General features: G+C 37.4%; 2 protein-coding genes across 3 annotated transcripts in view; one reads left to right on the forward strand and one right to left on the reverse strand.

Annotated features, from left to right (window-relative positions):
- Positions 1-4082, forward strand: part of WWP1 (WW domain containing E3 ubiquitin protein ligase 1) — a 59922-nt gene extending 55840 nt beyond the window's left edge. For both annotated transcript variants that reach the window (XM_054281857.1, XM_054281947.1), the window contains exon 24: positions 925-4082. In XM_054281857.1, the coding sequence (XP_054137832.1) occupies positions 925-1024 (100 nt within the window). In that variant the 3' untranslated portion in view covers positions 1025-4082. The remainder of the gene's footprint in view (positions 1-924) is intronic.
- Positions 4083-4704: 622 nt separating this feature from the next.
- Positions 4705-18798, reverse strand: RMDN1 (regulator of microtubule dynamics 1). The gene is made up of 10 exons (XM_054282280.1): positions 18688-18798; positions 17943-18054; positions 15176-15263; positions 14069-14228; positions 12653-12742; positions 11960-12015; positions 9815-9902; positions 8235-8265; positions 6915-7048; positions 4705-4905 (listed from the first exon to the last, which is right to left on the reverse strand). The coding sequence occupies exons 1-10, from the start codon at positions 18796-18798 to the stop codon at positions 4867-4869; spliced, it is 909 nt and encodes a 302-aa protein (XP_054138255.1). The 3' UTR covers positions 4705-4866.
- Positions 18799-18927: the final 129 nt, after the last annotated feature.

Genomic DNA, 18927 nt, shown 5'->3' on the forward strand with positions numbered 1-18927 from the left:
GTCATGTTAGTAGTAGGCACATAGTTGTTAGGTAGAGTTATTATGAAGTAACATTATAGAAGATGAAATGTATAGTCACAAGAAGAAGTAGCATGAAAGCAATGACAGGAAACCTTCAAAAGGATGCTTAGCCAAGAATGCTGATACTTTTTCCCACCAGGCTTCAGATGGGCCATTATTGGCTTGGCATTCCTGTGCATACTGAACTGGTGCATCAGGTACACAAATCAGTTTTTTATATAGACTGTGCAAAATGGACACAGTTTCCTTTGGCAACCTGTGACAATAATATTCATTATATTTTTAAACTACATAAGGGTATCCTTCATTTTACATTTTCTCCACTGGATTTTGTTTTGAGTGATGTTTGCAACAGTTAAAAATATCTTGTCTAGGATAATTTTGAGGAAGACACGGAATGAAATATTTTGGCAGGAGTATTTTAGGGCAAAGTTTACAGGGAAAAAACACCCACCTATATTCAAGCATGTGTAGAAGGGAGAAAAGTTCAGCTTTTTCATGCTGTTGTTGAAATTTGGAGATGCATCAAACTAGGATTAAACTTCATGCTGAAAATTTCCTTTTCTATGTATTACTATTGCTATTTCTATGTAATACTATGTATTACTGTTTTTATATTATATTTTTTGAAGTATTATATTTTCCTGTATCTTGGACAGTCTTTCACCATTCTGGTTTTTCATCTGGTAATAGTCTTTTGTTTCTTAAAATATTGCTCTGAAACTTTGACTGTTTTTCTTTCTTGTAGAAATGCCAAGGCAATGAGTTTGTGCTGATTGTTATTTCTTTTTTTCTAATTGTTAGATCAGAACATTTATAACTTCCACTATAACAATTGAGTTCTGTAGAGTTCTGCATGGGATTTAAGTAAACTTAACAAAATTCTGTTTTCTTCCTGCTCAGTTTTAATCGTTTGGATTTGCCACCATATAAAAGCTATGAACAACTAAAAGAGAAGTTGCTCTTTGCCATTGAAGAAACGGAGGGATTTGGACAAGAGTAGAAGTGACTTCTAGTCAAAAAGGATATCTTGAATAATAAAAGGCCCAGCCAACTAAAATTGCACACCTTATTGTATATAAGCTTTTTGTTCTGTACAGTGATCTTTCTGGAACTCTAAAAGTTTAATTGTTCTCTGTTCTTCCACAAATATATGCAAAACAGTTCAGCCTTTTCTACTTTTATTTATTGCCCTTTCAAAAGACCAGAAAAACCCCTCCATAAATTTTGAAAGCAGACAAGAGACTTATTTAAAATATATATATATAAAAATATAACTATATATACTAATGGGCTCTAGTTTTATAGAGCTTTAAGTGTATGAAAAGTTGCAGCCATTTAAAAGGGCCTGGATTTGCTTTATCTTGGCTTTATCATTCAGAAAAATGTTTAAACTGCTCAGTGTTCTCTAAAGAAACATCTCCAAGTTTGTTTTACTGCATGGCTGTTCTAAAAGGTGTTAAAGGCTTAGGCCAAATGTATCCTCAATATGTAGAAAGATGCTGCTGGTATTTGAGACGACAGAATCTGTTCTTCTGTCAGTTTAATTTTTTAAATACATAAATAGCTGATATATCCCTCTCTACTGATGTAGCCAAGGTCATGAATAAAGCCTTTACTACTTGCACAAGAGTCATGTACAATGAGATGAATGTGATTTAATGTTGAAAGGAATTGGTGCCACTGTTCTGACTTACTGCAGGAGCTGAACAGAGTATTTTAACTCATTTGAGCAGCATTGAAATTTGTTTACATAGTACCTTGGGTTATTACCACGAGGATGTTAGGTAATCTTCAAAGAAAAAATAATAAAAGAGAAAATACTACCCATTCTCTTCTTGGTCTGGTGTCTCGCAGGCTTTTTTTTTTTAAATTTGGTTTTGTTTTGTTTGGTTTCCCTTTTCAATCTGTGATGTCCTTTTTATAACTTTGTAGAGTTATGTTAATGTAAACTGAGCTATAAGGGTATAGAAAAGGAAATGTGAATTTTGCTGCTTCGGTGTTCTTGTTCAGTTTCAGATACTGGATTTAGTAAACTCAAATAAAATGCAAGTTACTTAAGCTTTGCACAGATAAAAATATTATTTAGTATTAAATACTCTCATTTCTCTAAAATTCTTAACTGAAATTTAGATGTATTTGAATAAAGTACATCTAAAACCTGTCATCCTTTTATGTAGATCAAGTTTGTCCTAAGTGCACAATAATATAAAAACATTTTAAAATTAGTTTTATTGGCATTTTATTGGCATATATTTGCTGAACTGCAAAGACATGTTTAAAAAAATACTAAAATTTAACACCTTATTCATGTGAATTATATTAAATGCTACTTTTAGCAAACTGTGCTTCCTTATTATAGAGTAAAAATGTGTTTTAAATCACCATTTGTAATAAGCTTTAAATATTACCTGTAAATTCCATTACATTTAAATGACACAGAATTTTGTACACACATGATTTTAGAATATGATTCAACACACTTGTGTTAACATATCATATTGCACTGTTAAAAGTGTACATGCAGAAAAAACCAGCTATATCTGTTCATGTATCTTTCCAATGCAGCAGCTGAATTCTGCCAAAAGTTTATTTTTCTACACATTGGATTGTCTCAAGGCTTTGTATTCAATATGCACAGCTTACCCTGGAGCTGTAGCTGTGCAGAGCTCTGGTCACAGCAGTGGTGCAGCGGGCCCAGACAGACTGCTGTCTTACATTAACTTTTCTGTAAGAGCTTCAGACATTTCCACCAGTTTGAGGGTTTTTCATACACCACCAAATATCTTTTGCAAAACCATTTTTATATAGCACTAAATTCATTTGAAGTGCAAATCCACGTAAATTATCACTTATGCTGGTCAGAATGGAGGAAGTTTAAGAAAACAAACCAAGAAGGTCAAAGGCCAGGCACCAGAGTGTGTGTGTCACTTGCCTAAAAGACAAGGAGGGCTAAATGTCACAGTTAATGAATTTGCACTAATGAATGACTTGGTGACCCACTACCAACTGCTGAATTTTGTGAATCTGTGAACGAAATAAAAAAGACAGCACACCACAAGAATGTAGTTGTTTTATTGTTTTGGTAACTTCAGCTGTCTCATACCTGCAGTGGTTTTTCCTGGGGGTAAGGATTAGTAATCATAAAAAACCAAATCCAGTAGCTTTCTGTCCCTATGTATGACCTGTGAATTGGTGTCAAGGGCCTGACTGAAAGAATGACTGGAGAAAAAGAAAGCAAAATAATATACCTGTGTGCATGTGTGTACAGTACTGGCATTTTCAGGGAATTTCAGATAGACTGTGATGTATTTTTTTCTTTTCCCACTTGAATTCCCCATATTTCACCTATACTTGGGGAGAGTGAGTAAGACAGCAAAAAGAGGGAAGGCAGCAATGGTTGGAGATCAGACCAGGGAAGTAATACGACTTGAAGGAGCTGTTGTGTAGTTTATGGGTTTTGTTGTTTCCTTTCTTTCTGCAACCGAGCTGCTTTTCACTACACACTTCACAGCTATTACTTTGGATATTCTTCCTTTGTGCAGCAGTAGAAAAGGCACCTAAATAAAGATGCCTCTGCCACAAAGCTACTGGAAGCAACTATGCAGATGTTTTGGTAGAATATGAATGCAGAAAATTCTCTCTCAAACACTCTATCACCCACCCTGAGACACTGTAACATAGAGGACTTCATTATGATGCTCTACTAATAGAAAAATAATAGTTACTTTATGGTAGTTGGGAAAACCCTGTTTTAACTGTAGTTTTGTGGCATCAGGCCCCAGATTCTCTCTCAATCATGAAATTTTACTACTGACTTAGCTTGGTTTGTTAGTCTAAGCAATTTATGCTGTTCTTCATCTTACTCCTGGAATTACAATACCCTTTCCTAGTATAGCAAATACTAGGTATTTTCTAGTAATTTTATTTTTAGGCTGTTCTATTGAGAATACCACATGTTTGGTATTTCTTCATTCTTTGGTCCACTTTTTCTCTTGGGTAATTGGAATATATTGTTTGGCTGGACACCTAATTTAGATGACTTCATATTTCTGGTGAAAATTCCTGCCAACACAGTAGAAGGACCAAGAAGAAAAACAAACAGAAGTCCATATTGTTCCACAGTAGTTACTGTCTAATGTACTGGGAGTGTATTTCTCCTGTTGTTACAGTCTAGGGTAAAGTGTGTGTGCTCAGCAGACATTTACAGCCACTAAATCATCACAAAGTTTCTCACTGCATGTGCTGATATCACTAATAAAGGGATTTTCTTAGATGTTCCCTACTTGTTCTTTTTTCCTTTATTTTTTATTTTAAACCACAACACTTTCTGCAAAGTCAAACACTAGCATTTAAGAGCATTGGAATTAAGATAGTGCAGCCTTAATAATAAATCTGTAGGAGTATCTATTACTCTTGAAGGCCATTGAACCTCACAAGAAAACACTGTAGAAAAAAACTGCAGGATTATAATTATGTCATGACCCTGTCCCTCCTTTCTTTAAACTTATGCTAGTCACATTTCTTATTATTCCTCATAAATAACTTGTAGTTTAGAAGTGTAAAAAACTTAATTTAAACCCCAGGCTATCACTCTCCCAGCCTTTTCTGTCTAACTATTGACCCTGCTTGTGAATGAAGACCCCTTCATTCCCATGTAAATGAACACACAGGATCACATAATGAAACAGATCTTTCAGTTCAGATTTTAATAGAAATGAGAGGGAGATAGAAGGTCTGAGCTGTACTTTTAGTAACAGCTTCAGTAAACTGAAGTAGTATTTGGGGCCTTTTTCCTATGCTGCTCAAACCTGAGGCACTTACTTCCCATTATCTTGTTTCTTCTTATATAGAATTAAGCAGCTCCAAAGCTTCTTTCTGCACCTGAAAGAAATAAATGTAACATAACAGTCCCAGATAGTTACAGTCTCTTCTAGAAAAACCTCCCCCAGAAGCACCCAAATGTTTCCCTGCAGCTGTGACAGTCCTAGGACGAGTCATTTTTCTTCCATAGTTTAAGATGCTCAATACTTGAAATATGAATCAGAATAAATCACTTAAGCCAGTGTCTTCAGTGTCATTCACTTACTACATAAATGAAGTTTATTTGTGTTGAATACAGACACTAGTTCTTGATTTGCTGCAGTCCAATAGGAGCATGCAGGAAACTGTCCTACCTCTGACCATACCAAACCAGCCTAGGGATTTCAACACTTTAGACAGCAACTAAGAAGTGAGACCATTTCTGAGGCTCTGTTTGCTTAAGGTTTCCAGCTAAAACCTAGTAAAATTTTAATATGGTCTCTAACATTCATATTAAAACACTCCCCAACAACAAACTGAACAGCAAAAAAATCTCAACACCCTCTCCTCCCTTTTTAAACCACAAAAACCCTCCATCCCAACAATGGTAATGACATAGCAAGCCATGCAGACAGTGTAAGCCAGAAAACTTCTGAGTATCTGGGGTAACAAATGTTCAGAAAACCCAGTTATGCTGAAACAAGATTCAAATGTCTTTGCACAGGCCAGTTCCCTTCATAGTGGACTACCAAGTCTAGTTCTTAATGAATTTTGCATTTAACACCCAGAGAATGGAGAGAATGCTGCCTTTCTCAGTTCAGCAGCTCTGCACCCCTCTAACAGATTAAGAAATAGATGTCAGTACCAGGAGGCCACAAGTAGCTGAAGCAGATCAGTGGTTTAACAACTTGGGCACTGCACAAAATTCACTCCTGACTATACTTTTTGAATGGTTCCTAAAGAAAAACAAGTATTTGGGACCACTGGTTTTATGTGTGCCTCTGGCTACTTGTAACTGTCAGAAGAACTGACCAATTCCTTACACACCTGAGACCACTACTCCTTTAGGCTATTAAATTCCTAAACATTGTGCAAGGCACTGGAGGAATGCAAGACTTGTTTTTCCACTGAAAGATGTTACTAAAGGAACTCAGTTTTGGAAGAAACAGTTTTAGGCTTACTAGCAAGTGTACAGAGGGATTCTGAAACACTGTCTCAGTATTGTTTTTTTCTGAGGTGTGAAATGCAAAATCCTACCAAAGTATTTCTTATGTTGGACATTCAGAGTGCTGCATCTCAACTGCAGCTTTAATGCTAAATGATATAGAGGTCAATCAACCATAAAAAAATCAAATGCAAATGGAGGCTTTGTTAGTTGTGATGCTAACAGGATTGTTTCTGAAAGGTAACTGCAACTGCATTGGTTTATACTGAATGCATTATCAGGTATGAACAAGTCCAATGGATTACCTCTCTTGGAAGTTCTTTGAATGTTTAGGTAGGAAGCAGATGCCTACCCTCCCAACCAAAATCCTTCTGCAGAGTTTCAAAGGGTAATTAAGTGACTCATGACATCTAGCACTGGAGATCTGCTGTCAAAGATACATTACCTTCATTTGTCTTACTCAAATCATCTGAATCTCTCCCTAGGGGCCTGGAAAGGACTGCAATGTTAAAGTTTTGTTACATCTGGGTTTTTTCTTGTGTTCCCATGACTGTGAGGTATTCCAAACTGTAATTCCTACCTTACCCATTTCAGGCACATGAAAGGTGATTTTGTGTTCACACAGAAACAGGCTAGTGAGGTGCCTGTGTGACCTTCAGTAACACAGCTAAGGCTGGTTGTTGTTGGCATTATGGAACCACCATGAAGAAGAAAGGGGAACAGTTCTCTGCTATGAATAAAACAGAGTATTTCCAACCACAGTTTCCAGAGATACTACAATTTTTTTAGTGCTGATGTGATTCTGAGTTAAAGGTGCTGAACTATAAGTTGCCCTGAGTTACTTTTATAAGACATTCCACTGCCATGACATCATACATATTGGATACAATATATGATTGTATGATCACAGTTCTTAACTTCCCACCTGTTTGTCCTCCTCTGTCTGTGCAGGATACTCCTTTGCTTTGCTTAACCACAGAAGAGCCATTTTCTTATTGTTTAACTTCAAGTATGTTTTCCCCAAAAAGAGCAAATTTTTGCTGTAGAAATTTGGATCAGCTGCATAGAGACAGAAGAAAAACTTCAGATGAGAATTAGCAGCATATTATACTTTGATACTTGTTTTAGAAAACATGGTTTGGCTTTGGAAAAGAAAGAAGTACATGTAAAACTTTAACTTGTTAGATTTTTTTTTCTTCTCATAAACAATTATATTAATTAGCAGCTTGCTAGTTAATATACTAAATGACACTAGATTCCTCAGAAAGAGCAAAGCAGTGAGCTTAAAGCACAACAGCTTTGCTATGCAGGTTTTGGGCTTTTCTGGACTTAGGAGGTACAACAGGTAATGCAACCAGCTTAGCAGGTATAGGCAAGAGAAAATGGGGCACATTTGCTAGCACATACAGATACCAGCTTAATTTTCGCTGTGCAGAAGAAACATTTTTTAAGGAGAGATTTTAACCTTGCTTTTATAAAGCATCATTCACTATTAAAGACTAATCTTGCCTGCTGTTCATACTTACAGCACAGGCTTTCTCTACTGCTGGATTTAAGGTCAGGTTTCGAAACATATGGAGGTGTTTTGGGGCAAATTTTGAGATGAAGTTCACTGTTCCAGTTCACAGCTGCATTACCTGACACTCAGGAAGACACACTATGAGCCTTTCCTCTAATCTTCAATAACTTAACTATGTACAAATCTTTCATAGAACACTGCCCTCCCTTGTCTTCCTTTATCTTTCAGCCAGTGAGTTTTGCTTATGGCTTTACTCCTGGAGAAATAACACGTTCATATCTTATTTTAAATCATGTGCACAGTTTAACTGTCAGATTGGCATAATACCTTCTGAAATAATAAAAAGTCTGCTTTTTCTGTTTTCTATTTAGAATACAGAGGATTTTCAAACTCTAAGAAAATTCTGAAAAAGTAACACAGAATTCCCTTTTTTGATTTCTGCTGCCTCCCTATACTCCTGTTGAATTCCTTAGGGAAGAGTACTTTATTCTCAGGAAGGTATGAATTTCACTTTGGTATTTATATTAGATGCGTAACATACTGATAAAATATTGCAATGTAAGAGCTCAGTGTGCTGAGGGGCACACCACATTTATCAGCTGATCATATTATACTGTTTTGGGTTTGGTGACTACAGTTACTAAGGTAATACTGACAGCTAGATGTTTGCTGGAAGTCATCAATCCTAAAAGATATTTTTCAGTCAAAATGAGCCACAGGTCTTACCTTCTTCTGCCATGTGGAAGTAACGAAGAGCCTGTAAAAGACAAAGTTGTATTCTTTAAAGTGGAGAATAAACTCAACACAATAGTCAAACTAAAGTCTTCTGCACATACCTGAAGGAGTTCCTGTCCATGATATTATTTTTATTAATTCAGCATGCTACTGATGTCCAATTAGATTTGACATCATCTCAAAAGAACTAGTACTTACCCAACTATCCCCCTACTACTTTTTCCCTAAGCATAGTACCTCCTATTTGTTCCTATCAAACTGGATTGTGTTTTTCCAATTCAACTTGTCAAGATAAATTTTGGATTTTGTTTGTACTATCCAGCACATCTGCAGTTTTCTCCATCTATTTCTCAAATATAAATTTAATAGATGAAAAAAATCTTATGATTTGGGTCATTAATAAATATTGGAGAGAGAACTGACTCCCACAGAGCACCAGTGAGTAACCTCTCTTACATAAGGATAAACATCTGTGATATCTACACATTTTCAATAAGTTTCCCATCCAAAATTTCAGTCCATCCCTACCTTTTCCTAATGGTAGCAGGGGGAGGGAAAAAGCTCTCACAGAACTTGAAAGTATGGATGTATCTACAAAACAGTTTTTGTACTGAAACTGCAGAAATCTTACCAGTACAAGTTTACTTCTTCAGCAAATTTAAGTGCTACAGAACTGAATGCTGGGACTGGCATTATTCTGGCAATATTTGAAATCCTGGCTGACGCTTTGTATTCTTCTGAGAGTGGTTTTTCAGGAAAATTTACAGGCTTGACATTCCATTAAAGAGTTTTATTTCTTTTTCAAATAGCTCTTAATTTGTTTTTTGTGTAACAGCAAGCAGCCTGCCCACCCTCACTTTAAGAGAACAAAAGAGTTATTGGTTGCTCTGAACAAACAAAGATTAAAACAGCTGCACCAATTTTTTCTATTACCAATTTAATTGTGAAGCTTCTATATATGTACGGGTGTTTAAATAAGATGCACACTGGTTTAGATGCACTATTTCAAAGGATTAACATCTTGTTAGTATGTTGTAGGGTATATGACAGCAGGAATGTTCATGGAAAAGAGGAACAAAAGTACTTCAAGTGAAAAAAGGCCATACCATATGTGGCCAGAGAATTAAAGGGTATTTATTCATCTTAAGTAACAAAGTGAACTGTTGCTTTTTGCATTTAATATAAGGGCACAAATTCTGTTAACGAGCAAATAGCTACATGGCACAACACCACCATAAAAATCATCAGCACTGGACTAGTACAGACAGTTATCTCCAACAGGGCACAACAGTAAATACAAGCTAAGTTACATATAGTTTATTATTTTCTCATGCAAAATAATTTACACTATTCTGTGTGTGCTACAGCTGAAGAAAATGAAAGGTTTTTATGTTTTTAGATACCTCTCACTCTCATGTTCTCATTTTATTATTGACAATTGTGAGTCAATAACTCACAACTCCATGCCTATTGCACAATCTGAGGTCAGTTTTTGTCAGGAAAATAAGTACAAAGTGTATCATCAGCTTTGTGGGGGGAATAACAGTCTGTGAAATATTTTCATACTCTACCTCTTGAAATGTGGAAGTTGGTGGTGTGGCAAACAGTGTTGCAGCTATTTTTCTTTGGTACCATGGCATCTCAGCAAAAGAGTAACACCTGAAGGAAAAAGCAACATTTATATCTACCCTTCACATTTCACTTGTTTTCAAGCAACAGTCTCAGAATTGTTGTTGGACATAAAAACTGGATGTCCTAATTGCTGGTTCCAAGAGTCAAAACTGCAGACACACTGCAAGTTCTATAAGCATGTTCTTACACCTGTAAACAAAAATACAGGATGCCTGAAGCTGCTACTAAAGAAGTTTTGGTGTGTCTTTTACTGGGAACTAACTACATTAGCTAAAACTGGAACAATTACTAAGAATGAAACAGATTTTGAGCTTGAATGATTTTAATGATTTATTTATATTTTGTTCTAATGTATTTGCAAAAGCAACACAACTGAATAATGTCATTGCCTTACCTCAACACTACTTTGCTTTTCTCAATTATTAATATAAAGTAGATCTGCAGTACATTCCTGAGACTCTGATCTATAAGAATGAAAATAAATTCAAGAATCAAACCACTGTGCTCTAGGCTAAGCCATGCTATGCTGGTTTTCTATCTACTAAATAACACAGGTAATCAATCAATCACCTATCTTATTGGTGCTGGAAGGATTAAACATTTTTATTGAAGCATTTCAAGTGCACAGAACATTCCGAGTGCAAACATTTAACAATGATATTCACTTTAGCAGCCTCCCACAATGAGATTACAATTGCTATTAACTGTGTAAAATAGAGCATTCTAGAGGAGGTGAAAAATTAGTAACTGTAAATGTTTGGAGGAGAGGCAGGCAAGACATGGAATACACTGCTGGAGTTGAAATTCTGTCACTAGATGTGCCTTATCAGAAACAGATTTAGTCCTGAACAGATTAGAAAGAGAAGAGAGGAAATACTCAAGAACTGGCTGATACTAAATGCCAGTTTCAAATCAAGATGGCTCTGGAATTCAGTAAGGAGTAGATTTAAATATACAACATGGGAATATTTTAGAGCCAAAAGCAGCATTAATCTAACATTTCTGATAGTGTTTTCTAATTTTCCTTGGGAACAATGTCTGAAGTACTCTCCAGAACAAGCTTCCTATCTCAAAACGTACTTTGAGGCTTAGTCAGTTGGTAGCATACACTTCTGCTTAAAAATCTGGACTATTGCAATGGGAATCATGTGGGAATGAATGGTGGATTCCAAAGGTTCTGAACTAGGAAAAAACTCTGGACCGTTTATCATTATAATTTTCTTTGATACTTAGGATCAAAAAAAAACCATGGAAAAATTGACTGTGGGTTTTAGTATTCTTTTAGGCTAAAAATACATTACCTTTCTTTATTTTCAATCTCTCAATCTTACAATAGAGATCTCTGGTAAATCAATGTGACATCTTTGGTCTTTTTCAGACAAATAAGCAAAAGTGCTGTCTAGAGTCTCTCACTAACATGTACAGGATATTGCTTTCCATCACACCACTTGCACAGAATACCCTGGTTAGTATGGAAAGTTCTATTTCTAGTCCATTTACCTGCTATGTAACAGTAACTCTTAGTATCATTTTCATTGAGAAGTAAATTCAATTTCAATGATTTTTGGTTAGTATATATGCATTTATAAGCTCCCTTTATTTAATATAACTTTTAAAATACTGTATCCTGACAGATAGTAAAAAAAATATTTTCAGAATACATCTCATTTTTGATAGCTTTTCAGGGACAGTATTAAGTTGCAGGCATCACTGAAATTCAATGTCAAGTCAGTGCTGAGTTTTGATCCCATTCATAATCCAGAAAAAAATGAGCTACTACTTGCTATCACTGATACGCACTGTGGATTCCATGAAGCAAACTTAACATCTGCAAAAGGACTTTTTAGCAGTTCCACACAAATAAATTAAATGAACAATTATTTTTCATCTTTTACAAGTGCATAAGACTTTCTAGACTTTTTCAAAGCATGACATGCTATATCTGTTCAATATGTTTTCATGCTTGCATCAATTACAAGTACATTCTATATTATTCCAAGCAGTTCTGTAATTAATGCAAGATATTTTATTCTCTTGCATTTTTCTGTGCCATGTGCTAACTTTAGTTCGAAAATACATCTTACCAAATCCCTATAAGATGAATTGTTGTAGCATCTTTTGGATTCAGTTCAATGGCTCTCTGGTGTGGGAAGAAAAAAACAACACAATATGTAAAGAAGTTATTCTGACACATGGATTAAAATATATTTAAAAATAGGCTTGTTAGCATACTGTTAATTAAACCAGACTGTGGTATGTGGAATTTCAAGGCAACACACCACTAACTCAATGCACAACTTAATCAGCTCACCTCCAAAAGTCTGATGACACTGACAGATGTCTAGCACATCTCACTGCATTTGAGACTTGGCATGTCTAGATTTTGATATAATCTCTCGTGATATAAAATTAGTAGTTCTTCATCTTCTCCAGTATTTGTCCTTTACTGCTACATAATCCACAGTTAAAAGGACAGCCACACTGCCATTTCTCAATATCACAGTTACAACTGATCTAGTCCTAAGAGGTGTGTAAAGCACTTTAGCTATTTCAAGACTCCCTTCTAAAGTGACTTAGTTAACTGCAGGACAGAATTTGTACTCTGTGTTTCTTGGGCAGTTCTGGAGCATATGTCACAGTAACCCAAAAACCAAAGTGCTACTAGGAAGTCTGAAGAGAAGTATGCTTTCAATATTTCACCAAAAATCAGTTACCAGCTATCACACAATATACATACTGGACACATTAATCTTGTCATATGCAAAAAACTGCATTACCTGGAAATGCTCTTTGATGATAACTGCATTTCCAATTTTAGTCTTGATTCCTTCATAGTCCCCAACATCACTGAGGCAAATTCCATACCACTGTAATTCAAATAACAAAAAAAACCATTTAATACAGCACTATATTAACAGTACCCTTTAAAAAAGTTCCAAGCAGAACAGCTGCCACTGCCACAAACAACCACAAGCAGTGCTGCAGTTCATGTTTATTTCATTAAGTTACTGCTAAATGGTTCCTTTTGTTACACTCCCACATTTTCCCCAAGTTGGTTTTTCGGTAAGTTGTACCCTCCCTTAAAGCTGTCCCGCAAGTACTCCCCTCCCTTTGTTCCAGTCTCCTCCCTGCCTGTCAAGGTAACCCTGCCCCTTCTCCTGAATGTTCCCTGCCACTCACCCCTGGGCCAGCCCCTGATTGAAACCCCACTTAGAAATCCCCTCATCCATTGGCCCACGTGACCTTTCCCTCTCCTCCCCCTGTCCTGACTGGTCCCACAGGGTTGATGTAATCCCCTCACTCCTCCCCTGAGGATTCCCTATTGGTTAACTGTTTGTATCCACCCCCTGAACAAAACCCCTTCCATATGAGGAAAGGGCGCTCTTTTCATCCTGCTCCCTCCACCTAGAATAAACTTTCCCAGTGGAACCTCAAGACAAAGAGTCTCCTCCTTCCTTCTTCACCTGGTCCCTGCTGTGGCTGTAGCAGTGTGCACTGTAGAGTTCGCAGCTCTTTAGGCTCAGCTGTGGGCAAATCCCAGTCCCCAGCTGTTCCCCACTCCTGTTGTGGCTACTGGAGTGCACAGAGCTAGCCTGGGTTCTGGCAAGCTTCAGCAAAGCAGTAAGTATTTGTTGTGAACAGCTTGATCAACATCAGAGCAAGCTGCTGGTCTGCATGTGTAAAGGGAATCAATGTCCTCTCATGATCCAAGATACCAAGGCAAGTGACTGCATTTTGCTTTGCCTGTGAGAAAAGCAGCACGGACAAAAAAAACCAAACAAACCAAAACAAACAAAAAAAAAATACAGAAAAAGAGATGGGGCAGAATGCAGCCAGGGCCTGAAATACTCTACAGAGCCCAGAAAAGGCATGCTGAATGTGTGATGTACAACATTTCAACATTTTTAAGGCGAGGTTGGGGCAGGAGGAGCTGATTTCATCAGCTGTTATCACCCTGACCAGTCACTTCTTTCCATGGTCCTGCACTGAATGTTTCTGCTTCCCTAGAGGAAGTTTACCCGGAAAAGTCTGAACTCAGATCTTCCAAAAACTTTAGGAAGAATTAGAAGTCTCATTCATTCTCAACTGAAAAGCTAAATTATGCTAAAGATTCCTTAAACAGCACAATGACATTTGTTCTATTTTCTGTAAGCAGAAATCAAACAAGATTTCAGTTATTTTGCAAGGCTCACCTTGTGCGCTGCAAAATTTGATTCATTTTTTTCCAGTGCCTTTTTTGCATACTCAAGGGAGTCATATGTCAGTTTTTTCTTCTCCTCTGCAGAAGTACTACCAAGCTGAGCCAGATCCCGTGATGACCGTGCCAGCCTCCATAACAACTCTGCATCATCGCTGGTTAGGAACAGAAACACTGAATTTTTAAAGCAATCAGAGAAACAAAGAAAACAAGGAATATTTTAAAGTATATCTCAAGTGGGTGATAGGACAACAGTGAATCATCTGTCATGCTATGCTATGGACAATTCCAAGGTAACAAACAGCAAATGAAAGCCCACTATTACAGACTGTCTGACAGTACTTTTGGCTGCCATTCTGGTCTGCAAAGCAAACACATCTGCAGGAAAGGTTTTTGTTTTCTCCAAAAAAAGACAGATTTAAGAAACCCCAATGGTACCACTCAAAAGACCAGAAGGAAAAGGAGAGGTATTCTCTTCTTAGCTAGATGGTATTTTTCCAGCACTCTGCTGATTTGTATTGATGTCTACTTGGAATACTTAAATTATTATGTGGTGTTTTTTTTTGGCTTCAAATTGTATTCCAATTATTGAATTCTTCCTAGAAAAACAGTGGGAAAACCACAGATTAGTTGTACCACCAGCACATAAACCTGTACCTTTAAGTATTTATTTATATCATTTACCAAATGGTGTATTGTAGGTTACAGTCCAAACTTATGGATCTTAAGTTTCATTTTGTTAACATACTGCTTTGGAACACTGATTACACTTCATTATACTTTAGATAACTACCATTGTCTTACTAATTTAATAGAGACTTTAATATCTTTCAGAATTTTGCAGTGTATTCTAAGGGATTCTTAAAGTAATGAACAACCATGACTAAAAAACTTGAATGTTAACCCTCACCTTCTAGAACTATCAGTTCTTTCTTCATTCATTTTTCCATCAGGAGGAAAAAGATCACAAGTCCTTCCTTCCTACTTACTTAAGGGTGAAACATAGGTTCTCCAGCATTCCACAATGAGTATATCAATTGAAAAACTGATACAGAAGAGCACAGAAAAGAAGCTACACTAATGTCCCAAGGCAATGAAGTACCTGTTTTTATGCTGAACCAGCAACCGATACAGCTTTTCAGTTTCTCCACTCCCATACAGGTAGTCTGCTTGTTCAATCACATCTTCCACTTATGACGGAATTAAAATTGTGAAAACAGAAGAATGAATGGTAGTTAATTAAGACATTATCACCAAAACATTTTAAAGCAAGACAACTTAGCTGAAAACAACGTAGCTCATTTTTAGGCCATCACTTCAAACTTACAAGCACAGCAGGACTGAGTAAGCAACATGCACAATGCACAATGAGGATGACAACTGGTGCCTCTCCAGCGAGAGTACATCAGCTTTCAGCATGACAGCTTTGGCTGCTGGACAGATTTAACATCCCAAGGTGTCTTTCTCAGTGCATCAGGCTACTAGAAATAAGTTATTTTTTAACTTGTGAAAATGGTAGAAGAGAAAAAAAAAGTATGGAAAACGGATGAGGAGAGCAAGTGCAGTACAGAGTTGAGAGTAACAAAGCCCCTTCATTAGTATATGTAAAGAATTTAAATCTTACAATAACAATGAAAAACCTTCAACTTTTAAAAATATTCTTCATTCTCAATATGGTTCCACAGTTTAGCCAGAACATTACTGCAGTTTGAGTGAGTCCTATTATTTACTCACAAGCCAAAACAAAACATTGCTTAAAGGTTTTCTGACTGAAGTCCAAAGGATTTTCCCAAATACAACCCCAAAAAAGACAATGTACCGAAACTCCTGTGTGTTTAAGATACTAATAGCAAAAATAATTTTGAAAATCAGAATTGGCTTTCTAGAATATCAATTTATGAACTAAGTTCCATTATTTTTATGCTTTTTCCAGAAAATACTCTGAAACACAATAGTGGTGGGGAAATATAATTTCCACAACTGCATAAATATAATAATATATGAATAATATATAAATAAATATAGCACTTGGAACAGCATACAGGAAACAGAATTATCAAACACACACTATAGAGGATTATAGCATGAAAAAGGATAGAATTAGAAGGAGAAATACCCAAAGGGAAGCAGATGGGTAATTTTGTTGATGTATGTAACTGTACAGGAGAAGAACAAGCTTCAAGTTTACTCTTCTGCCAACATCAAAGCATTAAAAAAATAGCTGTTAAGTCAAAAGCCTTGTCTAATTTTTTACAGACCTACCTTTGCTTATTGTCTCTTTGGTATTACTCCTGGGTCCATGATGAAACTTAGAAGTCAAAATATAAGTTCTAACCCTTTTCATAAAAATTAATCATGTTTATAAGGTTTTTTTTTTCAAGTTGCCTGCTAAATATGGTAGCCAATTTAAAGTCAGCACAGTTTTCTTTACAGAAGCAAAACATTGAAGGCAACTGAACACAAAAGCCTCCTTTTCAGCTTGAAAATATTCTAGACTATAAATCAATGCATTCTGGATAATTTTTAACCTTGCTGTCTCTAAATGTCTTCTTTCAACCCTTTCAAAGATAAGATAATGGTCTATGTGAGCTTTGGATTTTAGTGTCCAAAATGAGCTTCATGGTATATCTTCAGTATGATCTTCACTAAATAGTTATGTTTGCTTGCTGACCTGAACACTACTAACATATCTAAAGATTAAATGCTCAGAACTCAAAACTTCTGAATGCATTTCCCACAAGGTGTTTTATGCAAATGATTATATTTTTATTACTTTAGAGTATTTTTCAAGAATTTCTATTTTACCGTTGTTCTTACCATATTTATCACATCTTGTATAGAAAGCCCATTAGCATTGCTTTTCTTGGCAATGTAAGTGTCAGATTCATGTGGGAGCACTGAAAAGACCAACTAAGCAATGTTATTTATGTTCATGTTCCTCATAAGAAATGATGAATTCTTTATTCCTCATTATTATTATTTCTTAATTGTGTAGAGTAGCTACTTCAGATCTACTCACTGATACTCCTGCACATGAAACAGCTCCTTATTTTAAAAATTTATTATCTGAATTTTTATTTCTCTCTGCATAAACATCTAAGATCTTCCTCTTTTGCAGGCACAGAGAAACAGGTTACCTGAACTGGCTACTACCTCAACTATGCAGTGAGCAAGCACCCAGTTCAGGCTCATTCGCCTTTCAGTCAGGCTTACTCTGAAATTCCTTATTTAGACAGGCAAGTTTTAAGTCTGTAACAATATCCCCTTTTAAGATATTGTTACTGTCCTTCCCACAGTGAGTCTATTCTTATGCAAAGGATACAAAAAAACATTTTACCACTTGTTAAATTGTTTTCTAGTCGGTAAAGCAAGGCTTTGCTTCCTGTATTTTAGTGTTAGGGAGATAGAAGATATTTCTCAATTTTATATGAGGAGCTATCTTGGTATTACTCAACTAGATTAAACAGAAATTGCACAGTGTTCATACTGAAAATCTCAATTAGCTAAAATTTCTAGAAATAGATTAAGTTTTGCTCTGCATTCCTAACAGGCCCATTAAGAGTCAGAGTAAATAACAGTAATTAAAGATTGGGCAACCAATTAGTTATTATCCACCTTGTGCATGTGTTCTACCCCTGACAGGATGAGCTACTAATCTGCTTTCAGTTATACCTGAAACAATCACTTGTTGAAGTGCTACCACATCACCCATAACCAATTCGAAAGCATCCCATCATGAAATGACACTGCATGCAGTCTTAATGGAAAAAATCAAAAGCATTACACCATTTTCCTCTATAATTCTGGTACTAAAAATTTTAAGTTTCATATCAGAATACCCAATATACTTCAAAATTAGAAAATATTACCTTTGAAGCTTGCATGAACCTCAGCAAAGCCAGAAATCAGTTTATGAGCTTCATAAACCAAAAAGGAGCCAGTTGAAAGCACAACTCCTCTCTGAAGGTTTTTCCTAAGTACCTGTGTAGGATCATAAGATAGATATTAATGAACATTATCCCACCGAGTCAAAAAAGGTTTTTCTTGTCTGTATCACGGGTTACATTTCAGATTCTGAGCAAAAAAAAGACTTTACAATTTTAAAAAAATCTTCATAATACAAAAGTCACTTCATCAAGCAAGGATTTGAAGCATATTCACCAGAAGCTCACGATTACGCCTGAAAACGAACAGAGCACTAGACTGGACACAAACCGTGAGTACGGAGCAAACACAAGGTTTCAAGCAAAAATCAAACGCGCACTGCTCAAACGAGCCCAGGGCTGCTTTCGCACAAACAAACCATTCCCTCGCTACGCCCCGCGGTGCCGGAGCCTCCGCCCGCCTCCCTCCAGCCGGCGGAGCGGCCCCGCGGGGGCGAGCGGCGGCCACACCCGTGGGAATCGGAGTGAATTAGGCTAGAAGAGGCCCCTGGATCACCGAGTCCAACCTCCGAGCGAACCCCACCACGCCAAATACAGCCCGGCACTGAGCACCGCGTCCGGTTTCCCCAAAACACCTCCAGGCTCGGTGACTCCCCAGCCCCCGGGCAGCGCATTCCAAGCAGTCCCTGGAAGCGGCCTCGCTCCCCGCATCGAGCGGCACCCCGGCTACCTGAGTCCCCCGGCCGCGGGGGCCGCCCATCGCCTCTCGCCGGAGCGCTGTCCCCAGGCCGGCGGGGCCACGGCGGAAGGGCCGCGCCAGCGCCGCCATGAGTGCCGCCATCGCCGCTGCCAGCACCGCCCCCCGCCTGCGGAGGAGCCGCTCCGCTCCGCCCCGCGGCCCTGCCCGGGCTCGGGGGCACACAAGGGCAAGGGCCGCCGGCCCGGCCGGGCAGCCCGCCGTGCCGCGGGC

This window comes from Melozone crissalis, unplaced genomic scaffold, assembly GCF_028551555.1.
Source record: "Melozone crissalis strain CALT ecotype California unplaced genomic scaffold, PUWL_Pcris_2 ptg000002l_1, whole genome shotgun sequence".
Taxonomy (NCBI): domain Eukaryota; kingdom Metazoa; phylum Chordata; class Aves; order Passeriformes; family Passerellidae; genus Melozone; species Melozone crissalis.

Bases quoted from the DNA above. Each gene is read 5' to 3' on its own strand.
- RMDN1 (XM_054282280.1), bottom strand. From the start codon at position 18,798: ATGGCGGCACTCATGGCGGCGCTGGCGCGGCCCTTCCGCCGTGGCCCC. The intron at 12,743-14,068 runs GTGAGCCTTGCA...TTTGAATTACAG, and splicing joins CAAATTTTGCAGCGCACAAG to TGGTATGGAATTTGCCTCAG. The intron at 9,903-11,959 runs GTAAGATGTATT...TTTTTCCTTCAG, and splicing joins ATTCATCTTATAGGGATTTG to GTGTTACTCTTTTGCTGAGA.